The sequence below is a fragment of the Mesocricetus auratus genome, unplaced genomic scaffold, assembly GCF_017639785.1.
Source record: "Mesocricetus auratus isolate SY011 unplaced genomic scaffold, BCM_Maur_2.0 Super-Scaffold_100008, whole genome shotgun sequence".
Lineage (NCBI taxonomy): Eukaryota > Metazoa > Chordata > Mammalia > Rodentia > Cricetidae > Mesocricetus > Mesocricetus auratus.
In genome coordinates, this window is record NW_024429192.1 from 58,805,743 (window position 1) to 58,830,770 (window position 25,028).

Below are 25,028 nucleotides of genomic sequence, written 5' to 3' on the forward strand. Positions count from 1 at the left end.
TGGACTGTAAACTGTAAGATGAAATAAACCTTTTCCTTCCCAAGTTGTTTTTGGTTAGTGTTTTATCATAGCAACAGAAAGCAAACTAGGACAAAAAATTAAAAAGAATGAGCTAATGTTTGTCAACTACATATTATACAACTAAAAGTCTATCATCTATCTATAAAAGAACATAAAGTACTCACAAAATTAATTACGAACTCCCACCCCCAAACCATCCAATCAATAAATGGCCAACAAAAATACTGAATAAACAGTTCTCAGAAGAGGAAATACTAATGGCTGGTAACTAACTGAGCAGTGTTCGATCTGTGGTTATCAGAGAAAAGCATAGTGAGCTGCTTCGTGACCCCAGTCAGAATGCCTATCAGGAAAGCAAGTAAATACTATCAAGTTTGTAAAGGAGGAGCCCTATGCACTAGTAGTGGGAATGAAAACTACAATAGCCACTGTGGAAATCTGTATGAAGTCTCAGGAAGAAAATCTAAAACAGGACTACCAAATGATCAAGCTATAGCCCTCCTGGGGGAAAGACTCGAATGATTCTAAATCAACAACTACAGACATATGCAACACATTCATGTTTACAGCGGCTGTATTCACAACGGTTGGACATGGAAACAGCCTAGATATCCATCAATACAGAAGTTGGTAAAGGAAATGTATACATACATACAATGCAATTTTATTTAGCCTTAAAGAAATGAAATCATGATATTAACAGGAAATGTAGAGAAAGGGAAATCATTATGTTATATAAAATAAATCAAGTTCAGAAAGACAAACACTGCATTTTCTCTCCTATACAAAGATCTAGGGGTTTTCTTGTTGTTTGTCCAGACAAGGTTTCTCTGTGTGGCCCTGGCTGACCTGAAACTCACTCTGTAGACTAGGTTGGCCTCGAAGTCACAGAGATCCACCTGCCTCTGCCTCCTGAGTGCTGGGACTAAAGACATGCACAACCACCACTACCTGACCAAAATCTAAGTTTTTATATGGGTATGGATGTGTTGGGGGGGGTGTAGACTAGAAAGGGCACCATTCGAAGGGAGGAAGGAACTTTAATGGGTGCAGAAGGTAATGGAACACATGGGACATGAAAGCAGAAGGAGATGGCTCAGGAAGAAGGGGATCAGCTAGAAGACAAGGGGGACACAGGGGAGGGGGTGGGGAACAGAGGAAATTGATGCCATAATAAAGCACGCTGCTTTGTCTGCTAACTTACACAAATCAGAAACACCCCAAGCCCTGGCAAACAAAACACCAGATTGAAGGAAAGAAAAAAGGAAGGAAAAGAAAAATGGTAAGACTTAACACTCACAGTTACAGCTTTATTCAATGACTAATCGTTTTCTTGTAGAAAACATATGATTTCTATCCATCAGATAATATTCTAGTAAGAACAAACACATCTGCATATGGTGGCCTTGTTAAATGGAGATCACTGTACATCTCAACTATGCAGGTCTGGACAGGCAGCCTAGTGCTTACTCATTGTGGGTAACTTCCCACGGTTATAAACCAGCCTCTCACAGGAAGCGGTTCTGCGTTTCACGGTAACTTTAGTAGACATTTCCTGATCATGGATGGACAGAATTGCTTTGTCTGTCATGCTGCATGCACTTATAACTGTGCGGCATTTTGCAGGTGTTCTGTCTACCCCAGAGTTAAATACACAGAGACATAATGAACACAGGTTAATTTCAATCTTGCCAAACTGTAATTATTCACTTTCTCAAATTTTTCTATGTCCTGTCTCTTTACTACACCCCCCTTCCCCCTTTGCTTCATCTAGATTTCTACAAAAACACTTGTAGCATTCCAGGGCCACGCACAGGCCCCTTTCTGCTGAGGGAAAGCCTTCCTTGCTATGTCAGCCTTCACGGAAAACCTGATTCTAATCTTGTTCCTGAGTAATAGTATTCAAATATCTTTTTACAAGTTTTTGAGCTACCTTCCTTTTAGAATGCCCACTTAAAGGGCATTTCTATACTGTTTGTTGTTGTTTCTCATAGGCTTACACGGCACACGTGAGTGTCTTGCTTTTATATGCACTTCGTGTTTACAGATTTTCTAGGGCCAGTCCTTGTTCTTTGTGGAGACAGACATGGAGCAGCAGGTCTCAGAACTCATCAGCTGACTCGGTGTCCCAGCTGCAGGACAACAGCTGTTCATCCTGAGGGAACTCAACTTCGACATCATACACAAAACTGGGGTCATCCTTTCTCTTCTGATTTTTCTCAAAGAGTTCATCCATGATGCTCTTCCTTTTGGCAAGCTCCTTGTCATCTAGTTTGTTCAGGTCTTCCTCGGGGTCAATGGTTGTTTCCCGTTGAATTTGTTCCATTGTTTCTGCCAAGCTCTGCCCCTGCAAGTAGCCTCGTAAAAAAATGAACAGCTTCTCCAGCTGCTTCAGGGACACCTGTTCTAGGTAACTCTTGTGCCGTGGGTTATTCTTTAACTGTTCAGCAGCTCTGGTGCAATCTAGGAGGGAGAAAAGTGTATATATAGCACACATATCATACCTATCATAAACTACTGTAAGGCTGAAAATAGACCAAAACCCTGAGATCACTAGCTTCAAGATAGCCAAATGGCTAAAGGGGTTTATTGAAATCAATTATTACTCTTTAGAAGTATACTTCTATAGTAAACTGAGTTTTGTGGGGTGTATTCATATGTAGCAGTTTATTTATTTATTTATTTCTAAGATTAAAACATACCAACCTGGTAAGAGGGAAGGGAAAGAGAAGAGGATGGGGAAACTGTGGTAGGGATGTAAAATAAATATATTAAATTAAAAAAATTCCATCCTATAGGATAGCCCCTTCAGACAAAAAGTAAACAGTCCAGAACAACTCCAGGAAGTCCCTAAAGCTGAGCAGACTCACTGGGTCACTTCCTTCCCTAGAGTGCCTTTCTCAGAGGAGCCAAGCCACACAAAGACTCCTGAGAGCAGCCAAACAGCCTGAAAGAAACAAAACCCAGAGGAGCTGCACAAAAGAGGCTCAGACAAACTGACTCAGCTAAAAAGAACATTCTCCTACCTGTTGGGCTACCTGTGGGCTGCACAGTGTGCTTCAGGTTCCCAGCTTTTGTGAGCTGTCACTCATGCTGGGGTGGGTGTTGGTGATGCAGCTGTCTTTAACTCATTTCTGCTCCTGTAAGTAACCCCACTAAAGCTGAGTGGTTCACCAAACTGAACTTTAATGGTATTCACACTTTGGTCTGCCATGGGCTTCCTATCTGAGATAAATATACATAAATATGTTGTGTCTCCCTAGGAAAAGTTTGTCACACAACATACACATACCTGTAATCCTAGCATTCGGAAGAAATGGGAAGATAGAATGTTTGAGGTTAGCCTGGACTACTTAACTAGATCCTGCCTTATAAACAAAACTCACAACAGGCTGGGTATGTGGTTCATGTTTATAATTGCTTCTCATCCCAGTATTAGAGAGGCAAAGCATGAGGATAATCATGAGTTCATGCCAGCTGAGGTGACATAGAGAGATCCTGCCTCAAAAAAAAAAAAAAACAAAAAAAACAAAATAGCTGGTTGGTGGTATCACATGCTTTTAATCTCATGCCTTTAATTTTGCATGTATGAGTGTTTGAATGCATGTGTGTGTGCCATGTGTGTGCAGTGCCAGCAGAGGCCACAAGAGGACATCAGATCACCTGGAACTGGAGTTAGAAGATGGCTGTGAGCCACCAGGTGGGTGCTGGGAACAGATCCCAGGTCCTTTGCAAGAGCAGTAGGTGCTTTTAATTGCGGAACCATCTCTCTAGCTCCCAAAATAAAACATTTTAAATAAATAAACAAATAAACAAACCTAGCTTTGGTGTAAAAAGACACATAGAGATTTTTTCTTTTCTTTTTTACTTTCTTAACCAAAAATTACTTTGCAGGATGTTAAAAACTTTTGACCGAAGAAACTGTCTAATGATGAAAATGCCATAATTTTTATTTATTTTAGAGACTGAGTCTCTAAATATGTAGCCTTGCTGGCCTAGAGATAACTATGTAGACCAGGTTTGACTTCAAACTCACAGAAATCCACCTGCCTCTGCTTCCCAAGTGCTGGGATAAAGGTGTGCATGCCTGGCACAAAAATGGCATAGTTTTTAAAAGGCAGCCATGTGACACTGGCTACAAGTGTACTGTCTACAAGTAAAAAACATTTGGAGAATGAGAGAGAAAATGAAATTTAGTATTATTAAATAGTAGTACATCATTTAACTCATATAACTATCCTAAAATATTAAAATGCCAATTCTTTAACTGTGCTAAAACACCATGACCAAAAAGCAAGTTGGGGAGGAAAGGGTTTATTTGGCTTATACGTCCATGTCAAAATCCATGACTGAAAAAAGTCAGGACAGGAACTCAAACAGGGCAGGAACTTGAAGGCAGCAGCTGGTGCAGAGGCCATGGAGGGGTGCTGCTTACTGGCTTGCTCCCCCTGGCTTGCTCAACCTGCATTCTTATTCCACCAGCTCAGGGGTTGCACCACCCACAGTGGGCTGGGCCCTCCCACATCAATCATCAATCAAGAAAATGCACCACAGGTTTGTCTACAGACCAATCTATTGGGGAGCATTTTCTCAATTGACATTCCCTCTTCCTAAATGACTCTAGTTTGTGTCAGACTGACATAAAAATATCAGCACAGAAATTGAAGTTTATGAACAATAAGTGATTCCACCAAAATAATAATTTAGTCCCTGATGGAGTGATGATTTAAGCCTGAGTTTAACTCTGAAGAAGTGCTCATTCCATTGCATGAAGCTAAATATCCCCCTCCTTTCCCTCTCAGTGGGGGCTGCATCCGGGACCCTGCACATGTCAGGTAAGTGCTCTACCACTGATGGATGTTCCCTTCACAACCCACAACCCACCTTTTTTTTTTTTTGAGACAGGTTATCTCAAGTTTATCTAGGCTTGAATTTGCAATTTTTCTGCCTCAGCTTCCTAAAGTGCTTGAATTGTAGGAATATGCCACCATACCTGATTATGTCAGGCTATTTTTATTAAGTGGCTTAAGAATATTTAAGACAGAAGCAAGGGCTGGAGAAATGACTCAATGGTTAGGCGCACTTGCTGTTCTTGCAGGGTTCCCAAGTTTAGCAACCCAATCAGGCAACCCACACTTGTAACTCCAGCTTCAGGGAACCCGATGCCCCCTTCCAGTCTCTGTAGATAGCCACATGCATGGTGAACACCCACATAGACACACACACATAAATACACATACATTTTAAAAAGATGGGAGGCAAGAGAAAAACAAGGGGTACCTGAGAACTTCGAGAAGTTTCGGACCGGCATGATACGCTGGCGACTCTTTCCCTCCGTTTCATTGTCATAAATTAAGATGATAGCTGGGGGCTGGAACCTAACTCCGCATTTCTTGGCAATGTATTTCATTTTCACATATAATTCAGGGTAAACTGGAGGAAAGCTGATAAAAATGTTTAGTTCCAGGAAAGAGAAAACTGAATGGAACTAGGCACTGAATAAAGCTGCTTTTTTCCTTCTCCTCTTCAGCAGATCTTAGCCCCAGAATTGTACACTCAGCTAATGAAGTTCAAGACTTTGAGGACCAGCCGGGCGTTGGTGGCGAATGCCTTTAATCCCAGCACTCAGGAGGCAGAGGCAGACGGATCTCTGTGAGTTCGAGACCAGCCTGGTCTACTGAGTGAGTTCCAGGTCAGCCTCCAAAACAATACAGAGAAACCCTGTCTCGAACCCCCCCCCAAAAAAGGCTTTGAGGACCACCTGGACAGTGCAGCTGACCAGGCTAGCCTCAGTTGTTGGATCTCTGCATCTCGGCTTGGTTAGAATGTCAGTTGTTCGTGAGTGTGGACTCCTTAGTGTACTACATTCTTTTTTTTTGTTTTGTTTTGTTTTTTTGTTTTTGTTTTTTCGAGACAGGGTTTCTTCTCTGTATTTGTTGGGAGGCTGTCCTGGAACTTGCTCTACACCAGACTGGCCTCGAACTCACAGAGATCTGCCTGCCTCTCTGCCTCTGCCTCCTTAGTGCTGGGATTAAAGGAGTGAGCCACCGACGCCTGGCAAGTGCACTACGTTCTTACCAGAGATCACATACAAACCTCAAGCAAGTTCAAGAACTGGCCTACTGCCCTACAGAACCATTTTGATTTTTCAGTTAAAGGATGTCTGAATCACCCTCTATCAGTAGCAAGGTATTATGGTCTTTTTAAACATTTTCCTACTTTGAGTCAGCGTCTCATGTAGCCCAGATTGGCTTTGGACTTGTTATGCAGTGGAGGATGACCTTGAACTTCCCCAGTGTTGGAATTACAGGCATGTGCTAGCAAGCTTGGTCTATGGGGAACTCCAGAGGGAACCCAGGGCTTCGTGTACACCAGGCAAGCACTCTGCCGGCTACGTTACATCCCAGCACTCAGTATAAATAAGCATTTTATACTGAGAGGTTCACTAGACCAGATCTACCCCTTATAGTTTCTGAATTATTTTACTCGTCAAGAGATTATTTTTAAAGTCATTACTTACCAACTATCTTCCCTGTTAGTCTACTTGCTCTAGGAAGGTAAGAAGTGTGTCCATTTCATCATGCCCTTAGCACATGTCTGGAATATAATGAAGGTAGTATTTGTTTAATGTTGTGTATTAGTAACTGTTGCTAGAACTGTTAGTTTTGTGTTGCAGCTTCTTTCTGTGAGTGATTCAGACCATGTAGGGCAGTGGTTTCCCAGGTCCTTCTCTTACACCTAGCAGCTGGGGTGGGGAACTGTCAGCTGAGCAGCCCCTTTACTCACAACTGGACAGACTCACATTTCTTTCTTTCCTTTCCTGCTTCTCTGAGGGCACTGTAGAACCACGGCTGAAGACCGCCATCATGAGCACCCCGCCAGCCTGCACATGCCTTCGAAAACTCACACCAGGCACAAGCCTCACCGAGAGCTAGTAATCTTAAGTTCGCCCAAGCCAGAGGGGTAGCAATCCTGGTGCCTCAGCAGGTCTGTGATGCAGATCAGGCTGGAGAGATGACTCAGAGATTAAGAGCACTGGCTGTTCTTTCAGAGGTCCTGAGTTCAAATCCCAGCACCCACATGGTGTTTACAGCCATTCATAATGAGATCTGGTGTATACAAAATAAATAAATCTTTGAAAAAAAAAAGAAATCAAGCTGAGCAAGGAAAATACAAAATGTACAGTTCAAGGAGAAAAGAGGTACCAGGAAATGGAGCTAAATCCTGTGTTCGAGGAGATACACAGATTAAAGTCTGATAGTTAATGGAATAAAGGGAGTGGTGACCTCAGGGCAAGATCCCACCCAGCTAAGCTTCTAATTTGTGAAAAGGAATTAAAGAAAAGCTCAGAGTCAGCGTGGTGTAATCCCAACACTCCAGAGGCAGAGGCAGGCCCATCTTTGAGTTTGTGGCCCTTCTGGTCTACAGAGTGAGAGCCAGGACAGCCACTCAAAACCAGAAAGCTGGTGAAGATGTAATTGAACGAGGGAGCCATGTTCCAACCCCAGCAAGCAGTAGAGCTTGGCAGGTTCAGCCATGAGGTTCTGGCTTTAGAGTCAAGGATAGAAGAAGGGGAGTCCCCTCCCACAGGACTAAGGAAAGCCACCGAGGCCACACATGTGTCAAGAGTGTCCCTGAATGGAGGACCTACAGAGGCCATTGTATGGAGCTGTGAAGGTAAAGCTTTGTGTTGGAAACCCCAAGATGTTGGAGATGCCAGAGTCATCAGACACCAGGCCAGGAAAGCTGCTCACAGGAAGTGGAACCAGCCCAAGAGAAAGAAGTGGGCTGCAGTCAACAAAGCTGAAAGGAGTTGGAGATCTGAAGAGAGTTTTGACATCAGACATGGAGATGCAAAGTTTGGAGTTTGCCCAGCTGGCTTTTGGTCTTGCTTTGGTCTAATATTTCCTTGCTATGCTCCCTTCCCGATGTTTTGGAATGGTGATGTATATCCTGTGCCATTATATGTTGGAAGTATGTGATTTATTTTTGATTTCGATTTCATAGGGGATTATAGTTAAGAGAGTGCATGAATCTCAGAAGAGACCTTTTAAACACTGTTGAGACTGATAAACTAAGGCGACTATTGAAGTTAGACTAAATGAATTTTCCTTATGCTATGGCTCCAAGCCTATGGGGGCCAGGGAATGGAATGTGGTGATTTGAACAGGAATGGCCCCATAGACTCATGTGTTTGAATGCTTGGCCCAGAGGGAGTGGCACTTTTAGGAGGTGTGGCCTTGTGGGAGTGGCTGAGCATTGTTGGAGGAAGTGTCACAGATCTCTTCCTGCTGCCTGCAGCGATGTAGAACTCTCAGCTACCTCTCCATCACCATGTCTGCCTGCACACCACCATGTCCAGCCCTGATGATAATAGGCTGAACCCCTGAACTGAACTGTAAGCCAGACCCAGTGAAATGTTTTCTTTATAAGAGTTGCTGTGGCCATGGTGTCTCTGCACAGCATCAGAAACCCCAACTAACAGTAACTAAAGCAGAGGCAGCAGAAGCTGTGAGGCCTAGGTGCTGAAGAGTTCAGGGAGTTTCCAGGTCTTGAGGCTTAGGGTTCTCATGGCTTAGGCCCAACAGCAATAATACCAGTCACTGTAGGAGTGAAGACTCTCAGAGCCCCAGGAGCTGTAACTTAGTTCTGCTGAAGAACAACTACAGGCCCATTGTTTAAGAAATTGATAGTAGCCCCTCCCCCCAAAAACCAACACCCAGGCATTGGTGGCGTATGCACTCGGTCCCAGCACTCGGGAGGCAGAGGCAGGTGGATCTCTGTGAGTTCGAGGCCAGCCTGGTCTACAGATCCAGTTCCAGGACAGCCTCCAAAACAACACAGAGAAACCCTATCTCAAAAACAAAGAAAGAAATTGATAGTATTTATATTTCATTATAAAAATTAGAAAAATAGGGACAAAAGAGAGAGGAAGAAAACATAAAATACTCCCCTAATTTCCATTCCTTTTTATCTAGCTATATGTACATATACTACAGTATATTTAAATGTCATATGAATTACAAATGCAAATTTTATGGTTGCCAAGTAGATTTGTCATATAGGACCATAATCTGTATTCTCACCCCTACTGTTAGATGTGAGAATTTTTACTCTTATGAGGTTGATCATAATAAAGAGCTGCTTTTCGTATTGCTATGCTCTGCCTTTGATCTGAGTCAATGACCAGATACTCCTGCCAGTTCACCTCACGAAAGTATGATGCTAGTGTACTTTCTAAAAAATACCACTAAACACACTATATGGCCTACAAACACAAACAAATGACCACACTTGTGAATAGAATTGACAATAATGTAGGGTTTTGACTGTAGAGTTTTCTTTTTTAAAATTTTTATTGTTGTTGTTTTGTTTTTTTAAGACAAGGTTTCTTAATGTAACTGACCTGGGACTAACTTTGTAGACCAGACTGGCCTCAAACTCAGATACCCACCTACCTCTGCCTCCTGAGTGCTGAGATTAATGGCAGCCCGGCTTTTGGGGGGGAGGCTCTCTTTCTCTCTCTGTCTCTGTCTCTCTCTTTCTCCCTCCCTCCCCACCCCTCTCGTTTCCTTTTTTTTTTTAAAAGGTTTTTCTGTGTGATAGCCCCAGCTGTCCTGGAACTTGCTCTGTAAACCAGGCTGTCCTTGAACTCACAGAGATTCACCTGCCTCTGCCTCCCGAGCGCTGGAATTAAAGGTGTGCATCACCACATGTGGCTGTCCATATTTCTTAACAGCTTGCTTGCAGTGTTATATTACACCCTCTTCCCACCTGGAGACCTCATGGCTGGTCAGCACCAGCACTCTTCACAACTGCTAACATGTTCCAAAGAGCAGGGAGGAGTGAAAGCACGATTACCTAACTGTTCTTGAACGACATACTTTTCTTCCCAGGGATCCTAAGAGGGTACGGATTTCCCATCTCTACTGATGCCCTCACTAGGGCAAGGCGACCCTTCTTACCCTTGAAGAAGTACAGGAAGTGCACATCTGACCAGCAGCGAGAGGGTTGTTTCCATCCAACCGCATTGCACACAGGACTTATATCATCTTTGAGGCGAAGTGGAGCCTGACGCTGCAGGAAGAGGCGACAGCCATAACTTGCAGGGGCAACCACGGGGTGAGTTCAGAGGCAGGTGGCCCAGCCCGCACGCAGACCGCAACGCACGCAGACCGCAAGCGACGGGAAGCTGGCCTGAGCGCGGCGAGTACTGCACTTGGTCCAGAGGCTTGCCGGGCGCCCGCCTAGGGTGGTTTCCAAGGCAACAGCGCGGGCACGCGGACTGCGCTTGCGCAGCTTTTCGCCCCGCCCCAGCTGGGATGGCAAGGGGCGGCACCAAAAGCGCGACTCTCGGGGACCTAGAGTTCGCGGGACTCAGCTACCCAGTGCGAACGCTCTGTGGGTCCGAGGGCGTGTGCGCGCGGAGCGCTCCGTCCCAGTCACCCGGCCGGTGGGAGTGCGCGCGGCGGCGTGCGCAGCCCCCTTCCGCGACCGCAGCTCGTCCCGCGCGCCCCTTTCGGGCGTCGGCGCTCCGGCGTCCTGGCTGCCGGCGCTGTGGCCTGGCTGCTCCTCTGGGCGGCTGGGCTGGTCGGCTGGCTCGCCGCGGACTTCAGCGACGCCCGCTTCAGCTCAGGTAAAGGGCCGGGGGCTGAGGGAGTGCGCGCGGAGCCGGAGCGGAGGTGGGGAGCACCCGCGGCCCCTCAGCTCCGCGGTTTGCCGAGGTGTTACGTGTACCAGGGGCGGGAGGAGGTTAGCAACAAAGGCCGCGTGCGTCCCTTCCCTCCCTGCGACCTTTGCTCGGTGATCTGTCTCGGACATCGGAGCCGGGCTTTGGCTTTCTGAGTCGAGACTGGCCACACTGTGACAGCTGCGGAGCATCTTGGGATGCTTATGGTACCCCCGAAGCTGCTTTCTGCTGCCCGAGAGGCCGGGGAACCCTTCGCGTCCCGGACAGTGTGAAAATGGCCACAGCTTGTAGAGAGGTGGTGTGTTGGTGTGTTTCGTGACCGACTTCCAGGGAGATGCAAAACTCTCTCTCTCTCTCTCTCTCTCTCTCTCTCTCTCTCTCTCTCTCTCTCTCTCTCTCTCTCTCTCTCTCTCTCTCCCCCTCCCTTCCCTCTGACTCTTTCCCCCCTCTCTCCCTCCCATCTCCCTCTCTCCCCTTCTCACCCCAGAAAGGTAACTTTTGTACTAGTGTCCAATTTGATAAACCAATGAATTTTTTATTTGGGTTACTAGTAGGAATGTGAGTGAGGAGTTACTTGCAGGAAGCAGGGATAACTCAAAAGAAACTACATCACTAAAAACCACCCCGACAAGGGTGACCCCGGAAACTGCAATCCTGGAGCCCACTATGCAGCTTGCAGGCCCAATATCTGTCTGTCTGTTTGTTTTCCCCATCTCTCTCTCTGCAGTTTGTGCCCAGCAACTGTTGACTCCCTTTTTATACTGTTGGTAAGGACCCTCAGGAGCCTTGCAAGTGTTTATTCTCCTTACTACACATGCTTTCTTCAAGCTACTGAGTAACAGGGTTATGTAATGCTTCACTCTGGTTTAATAGTCTTCCCACACGTTTCTAGCCAAAGTTTTATAGCAAGGTGTCTGGCAACTGAACATGTAGTGTTTTTTTTTTTTTTTTTTTTTTTTTTTGAGACAGAGTCTCGCTGTGTCGCCCTGGCTGTCTTGACACTTAGTATGTCGACCAGGCTGAATGCTGGGACCAAAGGTGTGTGCCACCTCACCAGTCTTGAAGTTTTAGCGGTTGAATAGAAGCTGGATAGATGGCTCAGCCGCTAAAGGCTAGACTCACAATTAAATATAGAAGAGTAATAGTTTTAGTGTCCAAAATTTGCCTGGAATCAGTTTATGACGATTCCTGTTTATCCCAAGTTTGTAAATGAACTCTGAATCTTCAGGTGCCTCTCATGTTCTTGCTTTTTTTTTTTTTTGCTTTTTTAACTCTGCAACATCTTCACAAGGCATGAATGTATAATCCTCCAACATTCGTAGGCATGGACATAAGAATACAGAAGTTGCCGTTATGTCTCTAATAAGGTTCGGTGAGTTAGGATGATTTCTTAGGATTGTAATGACAAAGTCTTTCGTGTATGGTGGCTCTGTTCTGACTGATTCTATACATTAAATGACTAGGACAACCACAGAGAGGAACTGTAACTCAAAGTAATGAACTAGGATCTGAAACCAGACAAGTCAACTCCAGTGGCTTATTCTCAACCTCCATGATGTACTCCTGGAAGTAGACTTATGTGTAGCTCATTCTGCTTTCATTTGAAAATTTTACTTTGCTGTTAGATGGTTAGATTTTTCTAGCAAGTAAAGCTTATTCTAGTAGTTATTTTCTATTTAATATTCATTTAATATGCATATTTTCTTTTTGAACATCTTGATTTTTATAGGTATAAGGGCCACTTGTTCTGAAATCATTTTGAGGCAAGAATTTTTGAAAGATGGTTTCCACAGGTGAGTTGCCCATTGATTTATACTTATATATTAAAATACTGGCTCATAATTTGCAGCAAAAAATTATTAGTTGAAATATGGATGAACTGAAAAATTGTTTCTATTTTTTGTTTGTTTTGAGACAAGGTCTCTTATGGTCTAGACTGGCCTCAAATTTGCTGTGTAGTTTGGGATAACCTCAAACTCCTTATCTTCCTGTTCATTCAAGTGCTGGGATTACAGGTGTGTTCACACACCACCAAGCCTGTCTGTCTGTCTGTCTGTCTTCCTTCCTTCCTTTTTTTTCTTTTGAGACAGGGTTTCTCTATGTAGCCCTGGCTGTCCTGGTGTTCATTCTGTAGACCATGTTTGCCTCAAAACTCAGAGATGCACCTGCCTCTGCTTCCTGATGCTGGGATTAAAGACTTGCATGACTATCTTTTTCTTTCTTGAGACACAGTATTGCTGAATGGCTCACATTGGCTTGGAACTTAAGGTGATCCTCCTGACTCAGCCTTCCAACTGCTAGAATTACAGATGTGTACCATGATTTCTGGCTTATTTTGCTTTTATTTTTATTACTAATTATCTTGAAAAATCACTTCAGCATTTTGTTTATGAGAAAATGCATTTTGTTGGTTTGATTTTTGCTTTGCTCCTGGATAGCTGACTCTAGACTGATAAGTCCTTTCTCTTTGGCTTACCCTTGTCTTTGCTGTTCTCTATATTGTAGCTCTTTTGCGGTGATAGATAGCCTTTTTCTCCAGTGACTGTACAGGAACATGTCTTGGTGTGGTTTTGTTTATGTATTCCATGCTTGAACTTCATGGATTTATAGAATCATAGTTTTCATGAAATCTGGACAATTTTTGGCCTTTGTATCCTTCCCTGTCTTTCCCAAGTGCCATTTAAACAGTTCCTAGATTGTGCCCTTTATTTTGAGTTCACTGCTTTAATTCCTTCTTCCCTGCCAGTTTTTTTTTTTTTTTTACTTTTTGTTTATTTATTTTTCTTCTTTTTTTTTTTTTCCTTCAAGACAGGGTTTCTCTGTATTGTTTTGGAGGCTGTCCTGGAACTTACTCTGAGACCAGGCTGGCCTCGAACTCACAGAGATCCACCTGCCTCTGCCTCCTGAGTGCTGGGATTAAAGGTGTGGACCACCAACATCCAGCTATTTTTCTTCTTCTTATGCTCCAGTTTTCATGGTTTTCTTTAGCTGTCTCCAAGTCATTGGTCTTTTATTATTCAATATATAATTGCTTTTAATCATACATTTAAATTTTTTATTTTTATATATTTTGAAGTTACAGTCAATTCTTTAAAAATTAAAAACAAAGTTGGGCTGTTAAATGGCTTTGTGGGTGAAGGTACTTGCCACCAACGCTAAGCCTGATGACCTGAGCTGGAGCCCCAGGACAAGCATGGTGGGAGGAGAGAACTGACTCCCACAAGTTGTCCTCTGACCTCCACATGTGAATCATGGCAAGTGCATGCCCACACATGTATACACATAGAAAATAATTATTAAAGACACTTCCCTTTCCCTCATAATGTTCTTGTTTATCTTTAAATCCCTTGACATATTAGGTATATTTATAAACACTTTAAATTTTTTATTAGATTTACTCATTTATTTTATGATGTTTTGCCTGCATATATGTATGTGTATGTACCACATGCATGCTTGATGCCCATGGAGGTCAGAGGATGGCTTTGAATTCCCTGGAATTGGAGTCACAGACAGTTGTGAACCACCATGTGGGTGCTGGGAATCAAACCCAGGTCTTCTGTAGGAGCAACAAGAGCTGTTAATTTCTGAGCCAACTCTCCAGGTCCTTATAAAGACTTTTAATGCCCGCCTGCCATTCCATTTCTTTTTTAACTTAACGAAAAAAGGTTTGTTTAGGCTCCTTATTCTGGAGACACAAGGTTTAAGTATGTCTTAAGTTAGGGTTTCTAGTGCTGTGATTAAACACTTGAACCAAAAGCAACATGGTAAGGAAAGGGTTTAAGTCATCTTAGAAGTCTCAGGTCACACTCCATCACTGAGGGAAGTCAGGGCAGGAACTCAGAAGCAGACTTGCCTATAGGCTAATCTGATGGAGGCATTTTCTCAATTGAAGTTTCCTCCTCCCATATGGCTCTAGCTTGTGTTAAGTTGACCAAAACAAACAAACAAGCAAACAAACAAACAAAAAAACCTAACCAGCCCAAGAGGCCACGCCTGGCAGTGGCTCTCTTGGGAGCCCCATGTAAAGGTAGCACTGGACACCATGGGATGCCATGACAGAAAGCAGTAGGTCCATGCGGTTTCTTTCTGTCCACTGGTATTTTCCTGGTGGTTACTCATTTATTCTTGACTCCTGACATGTGTGTGAGAACATTTTGAACTGAACCCTGTCAAAAGCTTTGATATTTGTAGACCTTGTTTTCTTCCTTGTAAAGACTGCAAGGCTCTTCTCCCTGTCAGTAAAGGTTTTAATTTATCAGCTTGATCCTGTAAATTTTTGTTTAGTTATAAAGTTACATGGGGCTAATTCATCTCAGACTTTACCCTTTTGGGGCGTCTGTCCTGAATGCTCTGTTTTATGTTTTGATTGGTCAGAACTCAATGCTTTCTGATGGTTCATGAAATTTTGGAATGTTTTGCTTTTCATCTCCTTGGTCACTTTTTTGTGCAGTCTTCTGGGCTGCTTATTTAGACTTATCTTAGCCTTCAGCAAAAACAAGGAATTTCTAGTTGGATTTTTTTGAACTTTAAAAAATTATTTTATTCTTCTCTCATATCATACATCCCAACTGCAGACCCCCCACCTCCACTTTATTTTTAATATAAACTCCTTTCTGGATTTAGTTCTGTGACTTCTCAACCACTCCAGTCTCTGGCAACCCGTCTTGCTGTTTCCCTAAGCAAAAGCACCATGCCGTGCGTGGGTCTCTGCACTGTAGTTCAGAATTTGCCTCTGGATAGAAAGCTAGGGCAATTACACATCTCATTTCATGTCATTCTTTTGCTTGTTTTGAGATAAGTTTTCACCAAATAGCCTAGGCTGGCTTTGATCTTGGCAGAGATCCTTCTGCATAGGCCTGAGTGCTGAGATTATAGGTGTGTACCAGCTCCCCCAGTTTATAATCTATTTTAAATTTATGTGTACATGATTGCAGATGTGTGTATAACTGTGGTTTGTGTAAGGGAATGTATGTGTGTACCTGTGGACATGTGTATGTGAATGCAGGGGTGTGTGTACCTATGGGCATATGTAATGAATGCAAGTATGTGTGTACCTATGTATGTATACATGAATGCAGGTATGTGTGTATCTGTGGTATGTGTGTGTGAATGCAGTTGTGTGTACTTGTGGTATGTGTGTGTGAATGCAGGTGTTTGTATACCTGTGAGCATGTGTAAATGAATGCAGGTGTGTGTACATGTGGGCATGTGTGTGTGAATGCAGGCGTGTATACATGTGAACATGTGTAAATGAATGCAGGTGTGTGTATCTGTGGACATGTGTATGTGAGTCCAGGTACCTGAAGAGTAACATCTGATCCTTTCGATCTGGAGTTACAGGCTGTTGTAAACCTGTGCTAGAAACTGAACTCGGATCCTTTGCAAGAATAGTACTCTCTTGACGACAGAACCATTTCCAGACCTAAGTTAATTTTTGTAGATGTTTATGAAGTAAACACTCTTTTTCTACAGTGTTAGTACCATTATTGAAAAGATGCTGCTTTCCTATCAGATAATATTAGTTCTTCTCTTGGAAATATTAATATATGTGTGGCTACCTTTGGATTTTATTCCTTTCTGTTGACCCTCATCTGTTTTTACACTAATACTATGCTGTGGCTCATCACATGAATTATGAGACACCCAATGGGTGATCTCTTGTGTAAGTATTTCATTTGACATGATAGTCTACTTTTGGAAAATGAATTTAAAATATAGTATCTGTGCTATTATGGATATAATACTAATCTGTCTTATATAATAACTGAGTGAAGAGATTCCTGTAAATGTCCTTGTCTTACAGAGACCTTTTAATAAAAGTGAAGTTTGGAGAAAGCATTGAGGACTTAGAGACTTGCCGGCTCTTAATTAGACATCACATTCCAGCAGGACTTTTTGTGGATCCATATGAGTTGGCTTCATTACGAGAGAAAAACATAACAGAGGTACAGATATTGGGGGAATTTAAAAGAGAAATTAATATAGGAATGCTATGATTTGGATTAAGGAAAATAGATAAGACAACATTGTAGTTTAAGATTTGTTTAAGTTTTGAAGTCCTTTTTGCAGTTGCATAGATGTATTCTTCAACAGTTGTCATGACTAAGCCAACTTAGTGTTAGATCATAGTTTAGTGACTGAGAAAGTTAATGTATATCTGTGTAGTTCTCTGCATCTGAGAAGATCAGGGATTGATAATGGCGCTCAGCTTCGTTAACAGCAAAAACATACAGCTTTTTGCTTTACTTTTTAGTGTATATGTGTGCTTGTGTTTGTACATGCACATGTGTAGGCCACAGGTTGACATAGGATGTGTTCCTCTGTCTCTCTCCATCTTATTTTTTTATGGCTGGGTCTGTATTAGGCACTTTCCTATTGCTGTGATAAAATATCAGACCAAGACAACTTGCAGAAGAGATTTTAATTGGGATTATAGGCACTAATATTAAAGTCTATGGCAGGCGACTAGAACAGCAATTGAGAAACTCATCCATAAGCAGAAGGCATAGCACACAATGCGGCGGCTGAATGGAAGCTTTTGAAACCTGAAAGCCTGCCCCAGTGACACACCTCCTCCAATAGGGCCATATCTCCTCATCTTTCCCTGATAACCACCAACTGGGCACCAGGCTTTCAAATATATGAGCCTGTGAGTGTCATTCTCATTCAGAACACCACAGCATCCCTCACTGACTCAGTGTGGCCTTTTTTGGCTAGACTGGCTGACCAGAATCCATCTATCTCCCACATCCCTCACCAGCTCTTATGGTTAAAGGTAGACAGGATTGTGTCTGGCTTTTATGTGGGTTCTAGAAATCTGAACTCAAGTCCTCAAATTCTCAGTGAGTATTTTACCTACTGAGACATCTTCCAGGCCTAAAGTATTTGAGGACTAATAACATATTTCTCTTTTGTTTTTGTTTTTCAAGACAGGGTTTCTCTGTGTAGCCCTGGAACTTACTGGTCTCGAACTCTCAGAGATTCACCTGCCTCTGCCTCCCAAGTGCTGGGATTAAACGCCTGCACCACCAAGCCCAGCGTAATAGCATATTCTAAGGGAAATAAAAAAATAGTGAATTAAAGATGAGTGAAATACACCCTTACAATTAAGAGGTTGCTGCTAAAACTTCTTAGGAAGAAATTCATATCACTAAATGATTATATAAGAAAGAAAGATTGCTGGGCGGTGGTGGCGCACGCCTTTAATCCCAGCACTCGGGAGGCAGAGGCAGGTGGATCGCTGTGAGTTCGAGGCTGGGCTGGACCGACAGCCTCCAAAACAGTACAGAGAAACCCTGTCTCCTATGTAGCCATGGCTGGCCTAGAACTTACTATGTATACCAGGCTCGCCTTGAACTCATAGAAATCCACCTGCTTCTACCTCTTGAGTGCTAGAATTAAAGGCATATCCATGCTGGGCTCTTAGCATTTTTTTAAAAAACACATAATATTTTTTAAAACTTTATTTTGTTTTCAGTTGTGTATACATATGTGTGTGTTGTGTGGATGTGTGCAGGTATGTGTGAGACCAGAAAGGGAATTAGATCTCCTGGAGCTGGAGTTAAAGGCAGTCATAAACTGACTGACATGGGCACTGTAAACCAAACTCAAGTCCTCCATAAGAGCTCTTTTCTTTTTTTTTCTTTTTTTTTCTTTTTTTTGTTTGTTTTTCTAGACAGGGTTTCTCTATATTGTTTTGGAGGCTGTCCTAGAACTTGCTCTGTAGACCAGGCTGGCCTCGAACTCACGGAGATCGGCCTGCCTCTGCCTCCCGAGTGCTGGGATTAAAGGCGTGTGCCACCAATGCCCTGCCCATAAGAGCTCTTAACCACTCACTGATCTGTCTCCAGCCCCCACTTTATTTAGTGTTGTGTGCAGGTGTGCATACCATGGCACACATGGAGAGATCACAGGGCAACTTTTTAAATTTTTTGTTTATATTTTTATTATTGATATTTATATATGTGTCTGTGTGAGTGTATGTGTACATGTGTGTGGGTGTCCAGAGTCAAGAAGAGGCTGTCAGATCTTGTGGAACTAGAGTTCACAGGTGTTTTTTGATCTATCCAGTGTGCATTCCAGTGCTGGTCTAGAAGGTAGAGAATCTCGTACTCTTAACCACTGAGCCACTCTTCAGCCTGGTGGAAAACTGGGAGGCAGCTCTCCTTCCACCATGTATTCCAGAGTTTGAAGTCAGGTGGTCAGACTTGCAAGGCAAGTCCTCCTACGTATGGAGCCATCTTGGAACTTTTTAAAAAATGTAATTTGCTGTTTGGGAATGATGGTGCATGCTTATAATTTTAGCAAGGTGGTAGGGCGAGGTTTATCCCACTTGGTAGGACAAGGCAGAAGATTTTTCAAGTTTGTAGCCAGCCTGAACTGCACAGTGAGTTCAAATCCAGCCTTAGCTAAACATAGAGAGAGAGAGAGAGAGAGAGAGAGAGAGAGAGAGAGAGAGAGAGAGAGTGTATGTGTGTGTTTAGTTTGTTTGAAGTGGTCCAGAGCTGTTCAATAGTAGATCCCTTGCCTAGAGTGTAAAAAGCCCTGCTTTTGAGCCTCAGCACCACAAAAATAAAGTTGTTTTTTACATTTCCGTTATATACCCACTCTAGAAAGTTGCTGACCTTTGCTTGGCTTCCTGCCTGTGGTGCTCTGTCTTACTCACTACCATTTTACTTCACCAAAGAACAGGAAATGGCCAGGATGATACCAGTCATTTTAACCTAACACAAGTTGAATGGTTTTTGTGTAGTTGATCCCTCGTTTACTTTTCTTATTCATGGATCATATCCTGTGTTTTCTGCATACATCTGAGGATGAAAAGGGAATGGAAATGGCCTGTAACAGAACACTTGATGTGCCTGCCTATGTGTGCAGCAGTCTTAGGGTTTTACTTTGTCTTTCTTCATTAGCATTTTTTTCTTGATTAATATTTGTTTTCTCTTCAACAGGCAGTGATGGTGTCAGAAAGTTTTAATATAGAAGCTCCCGACTATTTGTCCAAAGAATCTGAAGTCCTCATTTATGCACGAAAAGATGCACAGTGCATCGATTGTTTCCAGGCCTTTTTGCCTGTGCATTATCGCTATCACCGGCCACATAGGAAAGATGGAGACACCCTGATTGTGGTCAACAACCCAGATTTACTGATGTACTGTGACCAAGGTGAGGGTTGGAAATAAGAGTAAAGGTACGGTGGCAGATCTTAGTCAAGGACACAGATGCCAAATGCACTTTTAGGGAATTGTTGTAAGTACCACCTCAGTCTCGAAATAAAGTTCTACAGGCCTTGAAGATGACTCAGCAGGTGAAGGTACTTGTTGCTAGGCCTGACCAGCTGTGTGCATGATCCACCAGCCCCACATGGTAGAAGGAGAGACCAACTCCTGCAAGTTGTTCTCTGACTTCCACATGTGTGTAAGGTGCACACATACTAAATGTAGCAGAAAATTTAGAAAGAAAAGCAACTTTTCCACCACTCAAACAGCTATCCTGTGCGTTCTGTCCCTATTATGGTCTCCTCTTTCCTTTATAAGATTTAACTCACTTAATATACTGAGTTTAACACTTGATTCCTCTTTCTTTTTTTTTTTTTTTTTTTTTGAGGCAGGGTTTCTCTGTGGCTTTGGAGACTGTCCTGGAACTAGCTCTTGTAGACCAGGCTAGTCTCGAACTCACAGAGATCCGCCTGCCTCTGCCTCCCGAGTGCTGGGATTAAAGGTGTGTGCCACCAGTGCCCGGCCCACTTGCTTCCTCTTTTAAGATTTTTTTAACATTCTTTGAATATTTGTGTATCTCTGTGTGGGTATGTGAACCTGTGAGTACAGTGCTCAGAGAGGCCAGAAGCAGGTGTCCAATCCCCTAGAGCTGGAGTTAAAGGCAGTTGTGAACCAACCACCATGCATGATGGGAACCAAACTCAGGTTCTCTGGAAGAGCCAGAAGTACTCTTAACCTCTGAGCCTTCTCTCCATCCCCAGGATGGTCATGTTTCTTTTTGGGAGTTTTCTTTGTGTATCCTGGCTGTCGTAGAACTTACTCTGTAGACCAGGCTGGCCTTGAACTCACAGAGATCTGCCTGCTGCCTCCAAGAGCTAGGATTAAAGACTTGTGCCACCGCTGCCTGGCAATGAGCATGATTCTTAAATACTATAAAAAATTTTTAGTCTTGTCCATAACAACAACAAAATGTTGTTTCTCTTAAGCTTCTTTAGTTTGCAGGTTCTTTTCTATCTCTCTTTTCTTTGAAATGCTTTTGGAAAGCCCATTGACCTGAAGGTTTCTTTCTTTTGGTTTGGGCTTTTCTGATTGCACTCTTGTAAAATGCTTATTCCTTGAATTGACTGATGACTCCAGAGATATGATCAGAGTCATTCATGTTTGGTTCCTTTGGCAAGACTGTAGGTAATATAAGTTCTTTTATGAGTAGACATGCAATAGCTGGTTATTCCTCTCTTCAGGAGAAGGGGGTGAGATAAGATCTTCCTGTGTAGGCCACAGGACTTTCTTTTCTTTTTTGGAGACAGGATTTTCTCTGTGTAACAGTCCTGGTTGTCCTGGAACTCACTCTGTAGACCAGGCTGGCCTCAAACTCGCAGAGATCTGCCTGCTTCTGCCTCCCGAGTGCTGGGATTAAAGGCCTTCACCACGACTTAACTTTCTTTGTAGTTCACAGCTCAGCCTTGAAAGTCTTGATCCTCTTGCCTCGTACTCGTGAGTGGTATGATTGCTACTGTGAGGGTTCCTCCTGTTTATGGTGCTGCTTTGATTTATTTTACATATGAATATTTGCCTGCATGTATGTATATGCACCACATATGAGCCTGTGGATGGTTATGAGCTACCATATAGGTACTGGGAACTGGACTTGGTTCCTCTGTAAGAAGCGCAGATTTTCTTAACTGCAGAGTCCAGTCCCTGCTTTGTGTTTTTAAAACTGGCTCATAGGACTGAGGGTTTGTGCTTTGTTTTTGTGTCCTCTGCTGGACACAATACTTGATCACCTATACTGGCTACAGACTTAGCTCATGAGCTGTGAGGCTCACTCTGCAGTTCTGTTTCTATGTCAAGATTTGGGCAAATTACAAAACTATTCTTGCTGTGTTTGGTGGTGCATACCTGTAATTCAGTACTCTGATGGCTCAAATAGAAGGATCTAGAGTTTGAAGGCATTCAGGACCTTTGAGCCTCTGTCTCAAAAATACAAGAGGAAAAAAAAAAAACCCAAGTGTTTATCCACCTGTAAAACTTAGGATGTAGAGACAGGAGGATCAGGAGTTGAAGACCGTCTTTGTCCATGAAGTGTGTTCAAGGCCAGTTTGGGCTACTTGAAATTATTCTCCAACAAGAAACTAAAAGTCATGTCTTTAATTATTTCTTCACAGTGCCTCAGAATTGAGGTCTATTTTTAGTTTAAGAAGCTCTTTCAACTTTTGCTTCTTCATCATCTCCAAATGTGGGTTACTTGCAAAAGCTAACAGCGTTGTTACTAATAACCAGCAGAGGGAATTTTTAATCTTTTTTTTTTTTTTTTTTTGAGATAGTGTTTCTTTGTATTGTTTTGGAGACTGTTTTGGAACTCACTCAGTAGACCAGGCTGGCCTCAAACTCACAGAGATCCACCTGCCTCTGCCTCCCGAGTGCTGGGATTAAAGGCCTTCGCCACCAATGCCCGGCAGAATTTTTAATCTTAAATTGTCACTGTGATGCCTTTCCTGATGACAGTATTAAAGGTTTTGTGATCTATTCACTTTCTTTATGCTATCATGTTTTTTGTTTTTTTGAGACAGGTTTTCTCTGTGGCTTTGGAAGCTGTCCTGGAACTAGCTCTGTAGACCAAGCTGGTCTCAAACTCACAGAGATTCGCCTGCCTCTGCCTCTTGAGTGCTGGGATTAAAGGCGTGCGCCACCACTGCCTGGCTATGCCATCATGTTTTCTGTTCCTGTTAATGACACCATTATTTGTCCTAAATAAACTTTGAAGAAGTGTTTCTCCTGAGAGAACATGGAGAATTCTATAGTTTGTTTTGATCTAAGTGCTCTTCTTGTTATCCATGTTTGATATGGAAATATATCAGGCTATGTACTGAAGATGTGTTCATTTTTCTGAATATAATTCTTATTCTTCAGAACAGGTTTTTGAAACAGTATGTCTTTTTTTTCTGAAGTGATACTTCAGAAAACATAACATTACACCTTTAATGGAATCTGTTAACAAACCATGTTTCACTTCTGTGATCAGCACTGCAATTTCATATATCTTAGGCATCCACATAAGAAAGGACATCAGCATAGCAGCATGTGATAGATGGATCCAAATCATCTACACTGTGTGTTGAGATGTTTGAATTCTCATATTCCAGTATGAATGATTCCTGGTAAGGTGCAAGACGAAGTTTTCTGACATCTTGTTTTCCCCCTTTTTTCAGAGTTCCCTATTTTGAAATGCTGGGCTCAGTCAGAAGTGGCAGCTCCTTGTGCTCTGAGAAGTGAGGAGGTCTGCCGGTGGAACAGCATGCAGTATAAATCAGTAAGGGCTGCCTCACTCCAGTCTTCCCGCTGTGCTTGAAGGGTTACCATGCTATGCTCTAATACAGAGCGCTTGGTTGTTTCAATATTGCTTCTTTGCTACTGATGGCCACAGTGGATAAAGTCGGTATCATCTGAATTGGTAGCTGGTGGTGAGTGAGTCCCAAGTCTCATTGGTTCAGACTGTAAGTGTAGCTCGGATATTTCCTAAAGGTGTGAAGTGGCAAAGACAAACAGTACAGATTGATTCAGTTTTCCTTCAGCAGAAAGATCAGAAGTTTAAGGCATCCTCAGCTGTGGTGAGTTTAAGGCCAGTCTAGGCTGTGTGAAACACTGTGTCAAACTAAAACAACACAAAGCCAAAAAAGAATGCACCATTTTTAGAAAAGGAGGATCTAGGTTAGTGGTGGAATGCTTGCCTAGCATGTGCAAGACCCTGGGTTCAAACCCCAACATAGAAAAACTAAAAATTTAAGATGGAGAAAAGGCCAAGTATGATGTACCATGCCTGTAATCCCAGCACTCAGGAGGTTAAAGGAATGTGAGTCCCAAACCACCATGGGTAACCAAAAAAAAGTTTTCTTTATACAATGTATGTTGATAATATCTATCTACCACTACGTCCCTCCAACTTCCCCTAATGCCACACACTCTCCCAAGTTTGTGTCCTCTTTAAAAACATATTTATAACCTGATGAATCTAGTCAGTGCTGTCCATGTGCACATGGGTATGTGGCCGTCCACAGGAGCACGAGCAACTGCCAGTGGCATGTCCCCAAAGGAGAGTGACTTCCTACCTTAGCAACCATCAATTGCCTATAGTTTCTCTACCTGCAGTGGGACCTCAGAGGCCCCTCCACCAGCCCCTGCTCCCCCAGCTGTGCTGTGATGCTGACTGGCTTGATCTTGTACATGTTTGGGTCATGTAACTCCAGCTGCTGGGAGCCAGTACAGGTGACAACCATGTCATGAACAACCATGTCATGTCCAGAGCATGCAGTTGTCAGAACAACCATGTCATGTCCAGAGTGTGCAGTTATCAGAACAACCATGTCATGTCCAGAGCGTGCATTTCACAGCTGTCTTCACATGTTCTGGCTCTTTCCTTCTTTCTGCCCCTCGTGAGAAGTTCTTAGAGCCTGGAGTGGTATGAGCTTGATATAGATGACCCATGCATCATTGAGCACCCAGAGTTATTAAATGTCTCTAATTTTCGGTTCCCCTCTCTCCACAGATACTTAAGAACTTGACCCTACAAGTTCCAGTGGGACTGATTATACATACCTCTTTAGTGTGTTCTGTGACTCTGCTTATTACAATCCTGTGTTCTACTTTAATCCTTGTAGCTGTTTTCAAATATGGCCATTTTTCCCTGTAAGTTTTATAAAGTTAAATGTTTTCTATGAACTTAATAAATGAGACCTATTCATTTGTGACAAGAAGTGTTCTTTTCAGAATTAACTGGCTATTCTGTTTTCATTTATGATTAAAATTATGTTTTCCAGGCAGGTTTCTGTCAGTTCATGGCCAACCTGATCTACATTGTGAGACCCTGTCCAATAAAACAAACAATAAAAAAATTAGATTTCCCATAGGAAATTTTGGGTCATTGCCAACTAATTGCAAAATTTAGCATTTTGTTTACTAATCATCAAGTGCTCTTGGGTAGTCTAATAGAGGAGGCTTCATTCTGTTAGATTAATACTTAGAAAAGGTGGCTGTCTGGGCTGGAGAGATGGCTCAGTAGTTAAGAGCAGTGACTGCTCTTCCAGAGGACCCGGGTTCTA

The 25,028-nt window shown here is 42.9% G+C and overlaps 2 protein-coding genes across 3 annotated transcripts; one reads left to right on the top strand and one right to left on the bottom strand.

The window, feature by feature from the left end:
- Positions 1-577: 577 nt before the first annotated feature.
- On the bottom strand, positions 578-10,291 carry Cep19 (centrosomal protein 19). 2 transcript variants are annotated; one of them, XM_040750942.1, is made up of 4 exons: positions 9,987-10,291; positions 6,542-6,618; positions 5,302-5,465; positions 578-2,484 (listed from the first exon to the last, which is right to left on the bottom strand). In XM_040750942.1, the coding sequence occupies exons 3-4, from the start codon at positions 5,429-5,431 to the stop codon at positions 2,123-2,125; spliced, it is 492 nt and encodes a 163-aa protein (XP_040606876.1). In that variant the 5' UTR covers positions 5,432-5,465; positions 6,542-6,618; positions 9,987-10,291; the 3' UTR covers positions 578-2,122. The 2 variants fall into 2 exon arrangements, with proteins under 2 accessions (XP_040606876.1, XP_040606875.1); XM_040750941.1 differs by lacking the exon at positions 6,542-6,618.
- A 95-nt stretch (positions 10,292-10,386) lies between these two features.
- Positions 10,387-24,677, top strand: Pigx (phosphatidylinositol glycan anchor biosynthesis class X; the record flags this gene model as incomplete). Its single annotated transcript, XM_005071561.3, has 6 exons — positions 10,387-10,657; positions 12,441-12,504; positions 16,518-16,659; positions 19,666-19,879; positions 23,142-23,242; positions 24,476-24,677. Coding segments are annotated over 6 exons (936 nt in total), but the record flags the coding sequence as incomplete, so codon positions are not given.
- Positions 24,678-25,028: the final 351 nt, after the last annotated feature.